Source organism: Melanotaenia boesemani, chromosome 13 (assembly GCF_017639745.1).
Source record: "Melanotaenia boesemani isolate fMelBoe1 chromosome 13, fMelBoe1.pri, whole genome shotgun sequence".
NCBI classification, from domain to species: Eukaryota; Metazoa; Chordata; class Actinopteri; order Atheriniformes; family Melanotaeniidae; genus Melanotaenia; species Melanotaenia boesemani.
The window spans coordinates 20,035,449-20,050,160 of record NC_055694.1 but is presented as its reverse complement, the minus strand read 5'-3'; the positions used below and the strand labels follow the sequence as shown (position 1 = coordinate 20,050,160).

The following is a 14,712-nucleotide window of genomic DNA, read 5'->3' as shown; positions in this document are numbered from 1 at the left end:
GTGAAAATGATCAAACTGGCAGAAAGCCCAATACCCTAGAAACCCTGCAAAAACTACATTTAATAGTCATCTAAGTAAAAACAGACGTGGAGGAGGATTGGTTTTGAACATGGGTAACTTGCCCCAAAAGTTCACAGCAGCAGATTGTTGAATTTGTAAGTGTAATTTATTCTTGCTTGTGTTTTTTATGAACATATAGCCGAACATTCCATTTCCATGGATTCTATGGACAGGAGAACCTGTGTTATGCTGAAAGTGTATCCTTTTCCACTGTGAAGAACTACAATTAATAAAGGCCGAGTGCTTTGCCTTCGGGATACTGAGCATCACAGAAAGGTAAGCTTGTAATAGAGCTATTTGTTTTCCTCAGAAAGCTGTCCAAATGCTCGCACTGGGATCACCAGACTGCACAAAGGCCATCTATGAATTGGTCAAATCCACTGGGACTGGTTATTGATTAGGCTTACGGCAAGTGGAACACAAATATGCAGCTAAATTAGATATTGGTGTGTGCACGACTGTGTGCTTGTGAACAATACAGTTAAATTTACTTCATTTGCATCAAATACTTGAAGTGTTTATAAGCCAAAATTTTCTGAATTAAAAATCTGTTATAGTTGCTTCTTTTTACTAAACTTTATTCTGTGTCCTTCTGACAAAAAAAAATCAAAGTGAACAAAAATGACACAGAATATATAAACAAAGCCATTACTAATCTTCTTAATGTGGGATGATAATATTTCCTCATTTTTTCTCTTTAGCCGTTTATTTTTTTTTTTGTTGTTGTTGTTTTTTTAATAACTGCACAGGTGATCTGTCAGGTATACACAAAGCAACTGTTACATCACATTAGAAGATAAAGGTGAAGGAGGATGGTCTTACAAACTTAACTGCCAGGCTGAAGCACCAATTTGTAGTTCTATCCACAAATGAACATGAAGCTGAAATGCTGTTTCCACATCCTGTCACTGTTTTCATTGCTACTTTACACATTACCAAATATTCTGTTAAGGCGAGACATAAAATATTTAATAACTGAGGTTAGACAATCAAAATAAGATGTAGTTCATGTATATTTCATATGGAAATATGCTATCCCTGGATTACTGGCTAAGTCCCACCCTCTGTCTTAAACACACAAAATGTGCCTTTCATTATTGTCATTTATGGTAGAAGAAAAAGAAAAAAGCAAATAAATAAGATGAAATACAAAAAAATGAAGTAAAATTACTACACATGTGTATAACGGTATAGGCTTACAGTTTTTCACATTTTGAGGCAGCTGAAATCTTCCGAGAATCACAAGACCACAAGTGATTTTGCTTTGCCAAAATCCAAGCTATGTGCCGCTGGCAGAGTCTACAAGACAAGTCAGCACTCTGCATTGGTCGCTGTGGGCGGGTTTGAGGTGTGAAAATAGTCAGCTGCAGCGATTTAGGTTAGTGTAGATGGTTTCTTCAATGAGCAAAGACCGAAACTGAAAGCTGTCATTGATGCTAGGTTGTCATAGAGAGGCAAATTCAGTTATTCTGTATAGCAAAGCAATAATGTGTCAGGGTAAATTAATCTCTCATTTAACCTCTCTTCAAACCAGCTATTCTTGAACTTATAGAAGTGGAGTCACAACCAGGGAAAATGCATTTGTTTCCTGATATTTGTGATTGGTGAGCTTTAAAGTGTTTACAGTAAAATTTATAGAGAAATGTTCACAGACACTTGCAGACTTCAGTAAACCAGTTGTGCCGCGTGGACCCTTTTAGACCCAGAAACCATGCACTGGGCAAACAAAAATCTATAATGGAGTACAGATATTTGCATATAGAACAACTTTCTAATGCCCCCTCCCATTTATTCAATTCCTTGTTCACATCTGCTGCCTTTCCTTTTTGACATCTCCCTTTTCAACAGGATCAGTTTGTCAGGGTCAGAAAGCAATTTAAAACCTCTATTAATGAGAGTCAGAGAGAGAGAGAAGGGAGAGAGGGAGAAGTTAAACGAGTAAGAGAAAGAAAGATGGTGCAGTGGGTCAGAGAGAGGAAGAGGATGAAGAAGGAGGGAGGGGTAGGCTGGGGTGTCAACCATCAAAGCCGCCTAGGAGAAAAGAAGGCCAGGTGCTGGTTGTGGGAATGTGCTGTCCATGGTTCCAGGGACCAGGGAGCTGTGGAAGGAGGTTGATGCAGAGGGGGGGGAGGGGGGGGGGGGGTGGTAATTAGCCAAGCCTGGAGGAGAGAGAGGGCCCATGAGGGCCCGCGGGGATAGCCCCTTCGAGAGGATACCATTTGCACTTCTACAGGAGCCGCCAGCCCCAGGCCACAAAGAAGGGGAAAAGGGGAACTATGGCATCCTTTATCAAGCGGGACAAAGACGCCGCATCTTTTCAAAGGAGACCGGAGAGAGAGAAACTCCAGTGTTCCAGGGAAGGAGGGGAAGAAGAGAAAAAGGGAAGAAAGAATCCAAGGACTGGTCAGGAGAGCGACAGAGACAGAGAGAGATGCCAGTGTGTGGGTTGCAAAGCAAGACAGGAGGTTACGGTCATACTGTGACCCAGTCAGTCCTCTGAGACGTCAAAAATTCACTAATGTCCACACACACACACACACATGCACACACAAACACACACTTAGATAAGACATAGTGCTGAGTTACACAAGTATGTTCCCACTGCATTGAAACCGAAACCAATAGCAGTTTGTGTTAAAGCATTCATGTAGTTTTCCACCTCAGTTGACAAAAATTTTTCAGAAATTAAAATTCTCCTTTAGTTAAAGGATTTGTTGTCCCGAAGGAGACAGCTGAGTTTAATTTTATCTTTTTCTAAAGTGAGACAAGAAGAAGTAGTGAATAATGAGCTAAAAGGGCCACCCTCTACCTTTGACATTATCAGGAAATCTTAAGAGTTTTGGCCTCCTGTAGAGCGATAGAAAGTGAAGGTCACTGACATTACTTTTACCTATTACCTTTGGAGTACAGCTGCATGGTGAGGGGGGAAAGGGGGGAGGGGGGGGGGGTGAATGGTGGTCTTTGAGGCTCTGAGGCTTTGTGCTCCCAGTTGGAGAGCAGCCTGACAGCCTTAGCTGAGTGGGGGCCAGAGGTCAGGCAGGCCATGTGATAAGGCACTACAGACCTGCATATAGGGCCCCTGACTGAAGAGGCCTGAAAAATCTCAAGACCCCCCTTTCTCTATGTCTCTTCTCTTCCTTTCTTTTCCTTTTCCTCTCTCTCCGTCTCTGGACACAAAATGCCATTTGTTGTCCATCAGTCAGTAGCACAGGGCCCGGGTCGGGCTCAGCGCTGAAAGCTCCATTCACACACCCTCTCACCCAGGGATGTTTTTGCAATTCAATATTTTCACACGCAGGCAGCTTCATCGTTACTTTGGAACCGTACACTTGGCAGGATGAGGCTGGGGGCCTCTGGGACAGAGGGGCTGAGAGGTGGAGGAGAGGGGGTCAGCACAGAGGAATCCTAGTGTTGGGAGGGGACGAGCCTGTGTCGGCTAATGGGCCATCTTGAAATGTTTTAGCCAAGACCCCCTCCAACACCTAGTGTGCACTCAGTCACCATCAGTTACACACACATTCCACTCTACTCATCGCTTCTCAACCAATCTAACTCTAGGTTAACAAGGAGGGCTCTCATTTCCTTCATTAAAATCTTTTTGCTAATACAGTCACACTATCCTGCCAGGAAAAGGCTTTTTATTTCCTCCGTCACATCAGATAGCATCATTCTAGATTAGAAAGTTCATGTTGGCTATTTTAACAAGTTCCTAAAAAATATTACAAAATATTATTATTTATTTAGAAAGGTCAGTATTAAATTATTACATTTTTAATATATATATATATATATATATGTATATATATATATATATATTTACAACATAAATTAGTATGTGCCAGTAAAGTAGGGTATCCATGAACAAAAGTACGAACTTCGTGAAAATGTGCCTGTGTTTGACTAAACCATTTCAAGTGACTTGTTCCAATTCTACGAGTGTAACACCTCAAGATTTGTTTAGCATACAGAGTGGCTGAGGTAAATGGTAAATGGGACTGCTGAGAAGGGTGTTGGGGTGGGGGTACACTGTGAGGGAATTCCTAATATATTTATCCTGTTCACCACACTCTACTTAATGAAATTAAATCACACCGATAGTAGCCTGTTGTCTCTGGAGAATTCTGTAATCAACATGCCACCAGTTTTCATTTTGTATAAAAATAAATGGCAGCCAACTATATGGGCCTAATTGTGTTGCACCAGAGAAGAGCTGGGAAAGAGGAGAAACTTGCAGCAGTGATGTAGCAGAGCCTATTTTCATGGACAGCAGTGCTCAAGAGAGGTGGTTGAATAAGCAGAGGCATTCATCTGGGGGCTGCTACCCTGCTTCCACTCTCTCCTCCTTGTTCTATCCATCATACTCACAAAGAAAGTTAGCCAAGTATTAAGCAAATAGAGAACTGGTGAGCCCTCCGCACTAGCGGCTGGCAGGGTCACTGGATAATGACAGCTCAATTACTGTGAATCTCCTTGTGTACCCTCCTCCCCAATACAATCCCCACACCCGTCCCACCCTGCACGGCAAATTTGTCCAACTCACCAAAACGATGGGCCTGACAGTGTAATCGCTAACCGTCCCAACCGACATGAAAGAGGTCTTTATCTGGCCAAATCAAAGAACCTGATCTCAGAAAGAAAAGGGCGGTGGGGGGGGGGAATGTCCCGTTCAGCCCCTGTGAGACGTGGAGATGTCTCTAATCCGCTTTAATGAGACACTGCTTGCCCATCTTTGTGGTAATGACGACACACAGTGGGAAAGACAGTGAGGAGGTGGGAGGGAAGGAGGAGCGGGAGGAGGTGGGGGAGACAGAAGCGAAGATGGAGCCAAGGCTTTGAACTGGCGGCCTGATGAAAGGGGAAGTAGTGGTGGGAGTTTAGAGCCACGCTGCCTCTACACACCACTGTCTGTTTGGAAAGACAGGCCCCGGGGAGAGAGCAGTTTGTCTGCTTATCATATCTGAACAGGATGAGCCATCATCAGCAGTGTCGCAGTGGGATTAGGAATGGACTGTGTGGGGCATGCGTGTGTGCGTTCATGTGTTTGAAAGGAGAGAGGAGCAACAATTTGTAGTGGCTGCAAAAGAAAAATAGAAAATGGAAAGCTTTATTTCCTGAGAATTTTAAATGATGAAGTGCAGTATTTTTTTAGGGATTGATGGTTGTAATTCTTTCCTGGTTAAACAGGCTTCTTTGTTAACTTGGTTTGAACATGCACCTTGAATTGGCTTTGTGCAGTTATGTTGTACTTGCACTTGATTACAAGGTAGTTGTAATGCCCCACATGAAATGACTGCAATGACTAATTTAAAGACATTAATATTAGAAAGGATATCCAAGGATATACATATAGATAGATAGATAGATAGATAGATAGATAGATAGATAGATAGATAGATAGATAGATAGATAGATAGATAGATAGATAGATAGATAGATAGATAGATAGGTATTATTAAATATCCTTCCAGTGTAGAACAATAATAAACAATGAATTAATCAGTTATTTGCACAACAGAATTGACAAAACATATTGGCAAGTAAAAACAGAAACAATAAGAAAATTTAAATAAATCTGATAATTTCTGTTTTTTCTCATGTATAATATTGAGTACGTGGAGTAAATTAATAAGCAACACAAAGTTCAGCAATGAACAAACAGAAAAGCGCATTATAGAGGTATGAGTGAGAAAGAGGGAGAAAGTGAGGGGGTTAATACCAAACAAATCAGGATTAGACCCAGATAAGACTAGTCACAATGTTAAGCAATCCCTGGGATATCACAATGTGTGTGTGTGTGTGTGTGTGTGTGTGTGTGTGTGGGGGGGGGGGGGGGGGGGGGGGGGGGGGTGTCATGAGGGCTGCTAGAACACGCTAATTAGGGACTCAACACATTTGCTCACTTGTTTTGCAACAATACACACTGCTTAACAGCGGGTGGTGCACAATCACACCAGACACACATAGAGATAACTGTTTAGTGTTAATCAGCAAAGATGACATATGTCCTAAAGGATGACTCCAGCAGTGATGGTATATTCTCAACCCTGAAAGCACGGATGGGCTCCTCATGACACGACTCAGCAGTGGCTGAATGTAATTTAATAAGCAGCCACAGGTCAAGACTAAATGCATTGAACTTGAGTGCAACAGCTATTGGTTTTTAAATGCTTCGTCTCCAAACACTTCTTGTAATTTGACTTTTGCTAGGCTATTTTTAACAAAAACAACCTTGCCCCCCCACCTGAATGCTGGAAACACGGTATATACAGAGAGATGAAAAACAGGGGACTGCTAACAAAAAGAAAACATCAGCAGTATATCTGAAAGTCCCTCAGCCAAGTCAGAGTCTGCACCACCAAGTGATTGGGAGGTTGTTTTTTCAAACATGGCAGATGAGGTCACAGTGCATGGCGGGAGAGAGACATTTTCTCCAACTGGATAATGTGGGGTCAATGTATCAGTGGAATGAATGGGATTTGGAGCCATGTGCAAGAGCTTAATGCAGCAGTATTTGTATGTCAACTCAAAATTTGACAAAGCCAGCATGAGCCTCAGCAGGGAACATGGGGCTGAAACGTGTGTGTCAGTGTGTCCAGGTGCCCACCCATGGCTCTGCAAGATTTGGCCAAGGTCAAAGCTCGAAACAGTGACAGGACCTCCGACAACTGTACAAAATAGTGCACACACCAATTTGCACATGCTCACACACATTTAGCCAGCCAACGGTGCCAGCTCCTGCTGTTTAGATGACATTTACACTCAACCTTTCTGGTTTGTGATTGATTGGGGTTAAATCAGACCAATGCACAAAAAAATCTGTCACTACTGAGGTGTGTGCATATGTGTATCCATGCAAGGTCCATCTGTGTTATTGTGTGTGTGTGCATATCAGTGTGCCAATGTGTCACTGCAAAGCAGGGAGCAAGGAGAACCCAGTCAAGTATTTTCAAGCCTTAGGTGAGAGTCAATCGGCACTGACAGGTCAGTGTGACTTCATAATACTACAAAACTACAACTGGAGCCATTTCTGCTTACTCTGTGTATCAAAAGCAAACCATGGTCTTTATTTCTGTTTCTTATTTGCAAAGTAAAACACTGCAACTGTCTTGAATAAAAGTGTGTTAATATTAATAATATTAAGCCAACAAAAATCTGCATGTAAAGTAATAAAATGTATTTGAATTCATGCAATGGGAGAAGATCTGGGATTTGTTGGATCACACAGCAAAAAGTAAAAAAAAAAAAAAAAAATATGAGATTTAAATAAAATACTGATAATACCAAATAGAGCTGAAAATTTTAAAAGTTTAAAAATCTACTGCAGCAGTGTCTGTAATTTTGGACCAACTGGAACAATTATTCTAATCTTACATATATTCCAAGTATTGAACTTCTATTTGACCACATATGCTTCTCTTTTTTTTTACCAACACTTCACCAAAACAGCAATAGTAGTTCAGTTACAGCTGTAACTGTGCAAAGACATAAATGAAAAAAGAAAAGTGCCTCACTTTGCTTATGTAAAACTGAGGAGAGGAGGAGTCAACAAACATTTGAAAAATAAATTAATCTTCTTTATTTAAAGCTTCAGAGCTGCAGCAACAACAAGTTCCTTATTTCCCTGCCTCTCTCTCTCTCTCTCTCTCTCTGTTTTCCTTATACGCTGATAGTTTTAGACCTGAGACTTTATACTACGCTGTCATCTATATTTTGACGTAACAATGAACAATTTGCTGGAAAGAAGATTGCTCAAGAATCTGCTCTCACATCATAATGAAATATGTGGTTACAAAAAGCAATGCATCTTTATGTGTATCATGTTGTGAGAATCAAATTATCACCAGATGTTACTGTAACAGACAGTTTCTTGTACTGAACTAACCATGCAGCAAGCATGACTAAAACCTTGCCCTAACCTCAACCAAAGTAACACGCTCTGCCAACATGTAATATTTTACAAGCAGGCAAGATCTGAGACATTTTATGAATGAAACTTCTTTCCACATTCAATACATCTGCAGCAAAAAATAAGACTATATATATATATATATATATATATATGTGTGTGTGTGTGTGTCTTGGGCATGTCTTCAGTTTAAATTTAGGAATTTATAGATGCTAAGCTACCAAACAGGTGATACCTGCATCAAAGTAAAGCAAAGCTCACACACAGAAGCAAATAGCTCTGGCTCACTCTGACTCCCACCCTCTCTGTCTTAATGTCTACAGCAACAAAGATCTCACAAGAACATTAAGTTGATTTTCAAATAAAATCACATTCAAACTAGAAAAAGGGCCAAAGTGCTTTTAATTGTGAGCTTTCATCAGTCAGTAACAAGTTAAATAAAACAAAGTAACCATGTTACTGGGTCCAGGCTCTAATCTGTGAACGTGGAGGAGAACTATGTGACATGACTACAGCTGCATGGCAGCAATACATTGGAGACTGAACGTTTAGCCAGAAGTTAAACATAGCTACCATTGTTGGTTTTAAAGTGTTATGGGTTGGGTTTTATTACTTCTGTCAAAACATCAAAAGCTGTTGAGCCAGACTAAGTTCATGACCAGTACTACATCTAATATTGGCCTTTTAACACAAAGATCATAAGGATATCTGAACATTTGTATATAGTCACACAAACAGGGAGAGAGGGGCACGTGAAGGAAAACTATTGGAAATGGTAAGCATTTGTTCAGTGTGGTGGAGTAGCAAAGGGAAGGCGGGGAGTACTTTAAAGGAGGGAAAAAAAGATAACAAAAACTTAAGGTTGTAAAGAACATGGGGGCTGCCTTTCTCTTTTTTATTCAGCTGATCACACAGGTGGCTAAAATTGGTGAAGATAATCAATAAGAGTGGTCAGAATCAGCAATGGCTGAGTGGGAGTTCTCTTTCTCCGCAGAATAACTGCTAAGGTTACTGTCCATGTTTTCATGTTTTATATTTCTTTCTATTTTAGTGTGGAAGGGTCAATGTTTGACTGAACGTGCGACAGCAAGACAGTAGTTTGTGTGTGTGTGTGTGTGTGTGTGTGTGTGTGTGTGTGTGTGGGTGTGTGTGTATGTCTGTGGCCATTTGCCCACACGTGCACGAATACCAGCAAAAATAAATCTAAACTCACTAAACAGGAAGCCTTAATTGATCCATAACCAATTTAAAACTACAAATGGGCCCAGAAGAATACTACAATAAAACAGCCGCAAGGTTCTCCATTTTTCAAACGCAATCACAGTGTTGCTCAGCCATAAAATACACACATATACAAATATAAGCTCAATGTGAACCATCAAATTCAAGATGCCACAAGCGTTTATGTCACTTTGCTTCTTTATTCTCAGATTGCCTGAATGGATTTTAGTTAAGATAACACGAGGCCAAATATTATATCAAACCCTTCAGTCAGATGAAATGTGGTTAATGCTTCAGACTCCTCAGTCATTAAAAACAAAAAGTACAATTAAATTTTACGAATAAAATCCAAATGTATAAAGCAATTCAAATTCATCTGAAAATTAACCTCGAACTTTTGTGGTAAATTCAGCAAGAGTGTAAATACTTAATACTTAGAAAAGGTAAAGCGATGTGAGATTATACTCTAAAGGGGGGAGGAGGTAAAAAAAAAAAAGAAGGGGAGGAAGAAATCCTATTATAAGTCACCCATTCCTGCTGATGCCAGGTCATGTAAACAAGCAATTGCTGCATATTAGTGATCAATACAAGTTTAATAAACGGCACACAAGTTCATGTTGTAGCAAACATGGCTGTGCAGTCATAATGTGCAATCCGCCCAGAGAAGAAATTACACACGAGGGTTAAAAATAAAATAATAAAGCATCTGGTCCACATTTGCGGACCAGCTGTAGTCAGCTACAAGAGCGAGTATTTTACCTTAGCGTCATAAAGAAAGAAAGAAAAAAAAAAGGTGGAGAAATACACTCCCACGCTTCATATTCAAAAGCTGTGGGCCTGTTTGTTTTGAATGTTAAGAAGAACAATATATTTTTCATGGCGGCTGTTTGCTCTGTTTTCCTACCGCTGCAACACAACAGATCTGAGGCCTTGGTCTGCAGAAGGCTTCCACCGCTGCGAAAGTGCAGCACAAAGCCAGGTATTTGTGTTCATTAGCACCCGGATCAACAGACTATCAAGGCTGTTTAGAGATCAAGACCAAGTGCAATTACTGGCAAAGAGCTGAATCCTCGACGTGTTTAAGTATTTTCACAAAGAAGTCCAATTAGAGTTTTGCTTTTCGTTCATTTTCTTTTTCTTTCTTCGACTTAAACTTTGCACGGGAATTTGATCCCCTTTCAGTCTCGAGCAACGTGCAAAAGAAATTAGTAATTCAAAAGGAGGGGGGTAGACATCATGTTTTCCATTTGAATGTACGAACGCTGAAATTGTCGCTATAAATATGATTAAAAAAAGATATAACAACATTTTTATTGGGAAAGGTAAATAACGCTCTATTGAAATAACTCGTTTTATGTTTTAAAAGAGGTCCAATATAATTAATTGTAATTTATTTAGGCCTAAAGTGTAGTTTGTTATCCTTTTTCTTTTTTCTTGTTATTGCTGGACCGTGTAACAAATGAGGTCGAAGTTGGCATTGAATTAACAAGGCCAGAGGCAAAGCTACAAAGTTTTTAAAGGCCTGTAAACAAACACATGCAATATAAAATATAAACACACACACACACACACACACACACACACGTGTGTGTGTTTAAAAATAATAATTTTCTGTTCTAAAAATAAATAGGCGAATGCTTAAATGTGTCTTTTTTTTAATCTACACTATTAACTAGACAGCTAATGTGATAATTGGTGCAAAATAAAAAATAAAATAAAATAAAATAAATAGCACATCAAAGAAAATACAAACAGGCCTTCACAGATGATCATGTTAAACATCCGTCTTTCAACTGAACTGTGGGTAAATAAGCGGACTGGCCCACAATGCAGGCCACAGAAAACAAAGTTCATTCTGCAGCAACAAAAAAAAAAAAAAAAAAAGAAATGGTGGTGTAAATGAATCAATGCACCGAACAATAAACAAATGTCAAACAATAAACATGCTCCATTCCCAACAACAAAGTGCTCATGTTCGCAAAACTGAATACATGCATTTTCCGTGTGACGCGAGCAGCAGTCCACTAAGAAGCAGTTATAGGCGATTTCAAGACACATTATTGATTGGCATCCCCTCGAGAAGGAGTGCGCAGCAAGTCCGGTGGCCCTGGAACGAAACACATTTACCAGAGAGCTATATCCTCTGCGAAGTGTGCAGGATCGACAGAAAAAAAAACTGCATTAAAACATTGCTTTCTTCCAAATTCACTACTCGGCGTCTCCGTTTGCAGTTTAAAGAAAGAGTGCGGCCAGCCCGGTGAGAGCTGTGCAGCAGCAGCAGCTCGCAGTGCCACAGCGCCCACTATTTCAAAAGTCGGGAATATTATTTCACAAGACTTGGAACGACTCTGTATAAAAAGTTACTATCCATTTCGACAACTTTCTTGGTAGTTTCGGGAAATGAATCTGCGCCTCCAATGACCGCGCCGACAAGCGAAAAAGAGGAAAATACAAGTTCAAACTCAGATTTCAACGGCGATGTTTATAATTTTTTTTCTTTTTTTTTTTTAAAGAAGTGTGATCAGCTAAAACACAAGCGGCGTTTCTCATCACGGGTGAAACTTTCTGACACTGGAACCAGCAAAGCCAGGACAGCAGCATGCAGAGAAACAAGACTGAGCCGCCGTAGCGGGGTTTTATTTTTAGCTGAAAACTTCTCTCTGGACAAAGAGTCGTCCCATCCTCGCTTTTTTAAAAGGCTATAGCAAATGACAAGGACACACTGGACATCTAGAAAGCCGGGAGTTTGAAGCCGGCGGCTGAAAGCGGTAAGAAGGGGGGGAAAGAAGACCTACTTTTTGCCAGTTTTCTCGCCCTCGCCTTGGATCTCATCTTGTCGGCTTGTAGATTCCTCTCGTCGTCCTCCGTGAGCCCAGAAGCAGCAACAACACTATCTTCATCTCACCAGCATTGTCAGTTTGGACACCTTCGCACATGCGCACAGGCCATTCAATCTGACACCCTCGCTGGGGCCAAAAAACTTTCCAATGTATTCATCATCATCACTTTTTTTTTTTTTTTTTTTTTTTTTTTTGTCCTATCGTCTCCCCTTTAGATCACTTATCTCTTCCCCTCCTCCTCTTCCTCCTCCTCCTGCTCTCTCTTCACCAACTCACCTCTCCCCCCTCCCCCCATGCCATCCCCTCACTCTCGTCCCCCCTCTCGCCCCATACAGCCCCCCACCACCATCACCACCACCCGCCCCATTCAGCTCCTGCCAGCACCGTCTTGGATTTTTTACCCCGTTAACAGCAACTTGGTTTTCTCCAGCACAGCGGTGGACAAACCGAGATGCCGAGGTCAAGGTCGTATTTAATATTTATACTCTGGGAAAAATAAGATGTATATGTATTGATTTACACATTCTTTAATGAGAATTGCAATTGTTACTAACGATTGCAAGTTGTTTTTAATTATTATTATTTATGTTACTGTTATTTGCATAGCTGCTGACTGAAATGATTTTCATTTAGAGATTTAAAGAAACAAAGTGAAACTGTTGACGCAGCTCATATCTCATCGTGAGCATTGCCTAAAAGTGCTTAAGTTGCTGAGGTTATTTTTACCTTTATTAATGCGCATGCAGGCGAAACAGCTTCGATTGTTATTGGTACTTACAAGCTAAGATTTGAGCGTGTGTTTTTGTGTGTATTTCTGTGTGTGTGTGCAAACCTTGTTGCCCTCAGGACAAGCATCAGCCAGCAGCTGTTTGACGCAGGCACGGAGCCTCCACCAGTACCAGGGAGACGTCCAGGCTTTTTTTTTTCTCCATTTCCTTCCATGTTCACGTTTGTAACAATTGTATCTGCAGCAGTTGTTTCTTGCAGAAGTGTTTGTGCTTACTGTAAGCGACACCGTGCACGTGAGCGCAGATCACCTGAACGACGTGGACAAGCTGTTGCCGTCTCCCCCCCCTGTACAACTGTTGAATTTGTCTTGCACCTGTTTGTGTTTACTGCAGAAGGAAAAGACTGTCTTTATGCTAATCTGCGAGCATCCAACATCTCGATAGCCTGAAGAACTGCAAGGTAATTTTTTTCTGTTTTTAGATTTCTGTAAACGAAAAGAAAGATTAAATCAACCACATTTGCGGTTCACAATTTTCTATGATCATTTTCTGTCTTAACACAGATGCTATAATTTCGGCCGTTCATTGTAGGAAGGAATTAAATGTCTATATTCAATTAATAGAATAGACATTTACTGTTACTACTTCAGATTTTTTAATATTTGTGATAGTCCAAATTATTATTATTATTATTATTATTATTATTATTATTATTATTATTATTATTATTATTATTATTATTATTTTCTGTAATAATTATTTCATAAACTGACTCTGAATAATACATTATTATTTTCAGATAATATGTAAACCTTAAAAAGAAACAATGGTTAATTAAGTTTTCATAGAACAAGTACAGTCTTGTTTTTACTGATGATTGCAGACTGGTCGTTATATTCATGTGGTGACTGGGCCTTTAGCCCTCATGTCATATGGGAATGGTTTCCGTCTAGTTTAGCTGAATAAAGGCAGCTCTATGTTGCAGCCCATTAAAGATCGGTGGACATGGAGCAATTGCAGTCTACTGGGACAGCGGCAGGGATCAGTTGCTTGGATAAAACTGCATTTTTATAATATAACTTCAAATTCATTGTATAAAATTATTATTATTTTTATTATTATTATTATTATTATTATTATATTTTTTTTTATTATTATTATTATTATTATTATTAATAAGTTAAATTTCTCTCTAATCATAACACGTCATCCACGCCCTGCCTGGCGTTTCTTTGGTTTTGCTTCATGTTTGACCTGTCGCCTCTTCTTCAATATGATGCACATGAAACTATTGATTTGAATAAAGGCTTGAGCTCATCCAACATGTCTCCAGTCCATATTAGAGAAAAACCGCCACGGGACATTTTTCCATGAAGGGAAACGAGTGGCATGATCATTAATCAATAATAATCAGCGTTAATTAGCATACAGTCGCTGATTATTGAGGTTTGTCTTGCACCAGGAGGCGAAGGGGTTTACTTTTATTGTTTGAGAGAATGCAGCAAGAAAGCAGATTTTTAAAAAATGCACATTTAACTATATATTTGTAAGGCAGCATAAAAATAGGGATTTTTTTTTTTAAGAACGGATTCATTTACAGATAAAAGCTGCACATATTCCAACATCATGCAGGTGCGCAGGAGAAACGCGAGCACAGAAGGAAGCCAATAAACAAATAATAAATTAAGCTGGGTGAAAAACGTGGTGCACAAAGGTTTTGTTTATTCCTTTAGGTGTCTGGAGGAACCCTGGGAGCGTGGCGGCAAGCTATCAATAATCCATTGGTTCAATTGACCGGTTTTATTGATACCTCGTCCTTTTCAGTCAGAGGAATACATGCACACAAAACAGGAGAACCCCCCCCCCCCTTCAGTTTGTCAAAATTATTTCCATCAACCGCCTGAAACAGTTGAGGCCCTTGTATATTTCCTGCACTGCATTGGGTTGGACAAATGAT

General features: G+C 40.1%; 1 protein-coding gene across 8 annotated transcripts in view; it reads right to left on the bottom strand.

Moving 5' to 3' along the window:
- Nucleotides 1-12,243, bottom strand: part of prdm16 (PR domain containing 16) — a 173,015-nt gene extending 160,772 nt beyond the window's left edge. For all 8 annotated transcript variants that reach the window (XM_042003683.1, XM_042003687.1, XM_042003684.1 and 5 more), the window contains exon 1: nucleotides 11,983-12,243. In XM_042003683.1, coding sequence (XP_041859617.1) covers nucleotides 11,983-12,019 — 37 coding nt within the window. In that variant the 5' untranslated portion in view covers nucleotides 12,020-12,243. The remainder of the gene's footprint in view (nucleotides 1-11,982) is intronic.
- Between the last annotated feature and the right edge of the window lie 2,469 nt (nucleotides 12,244-14,712).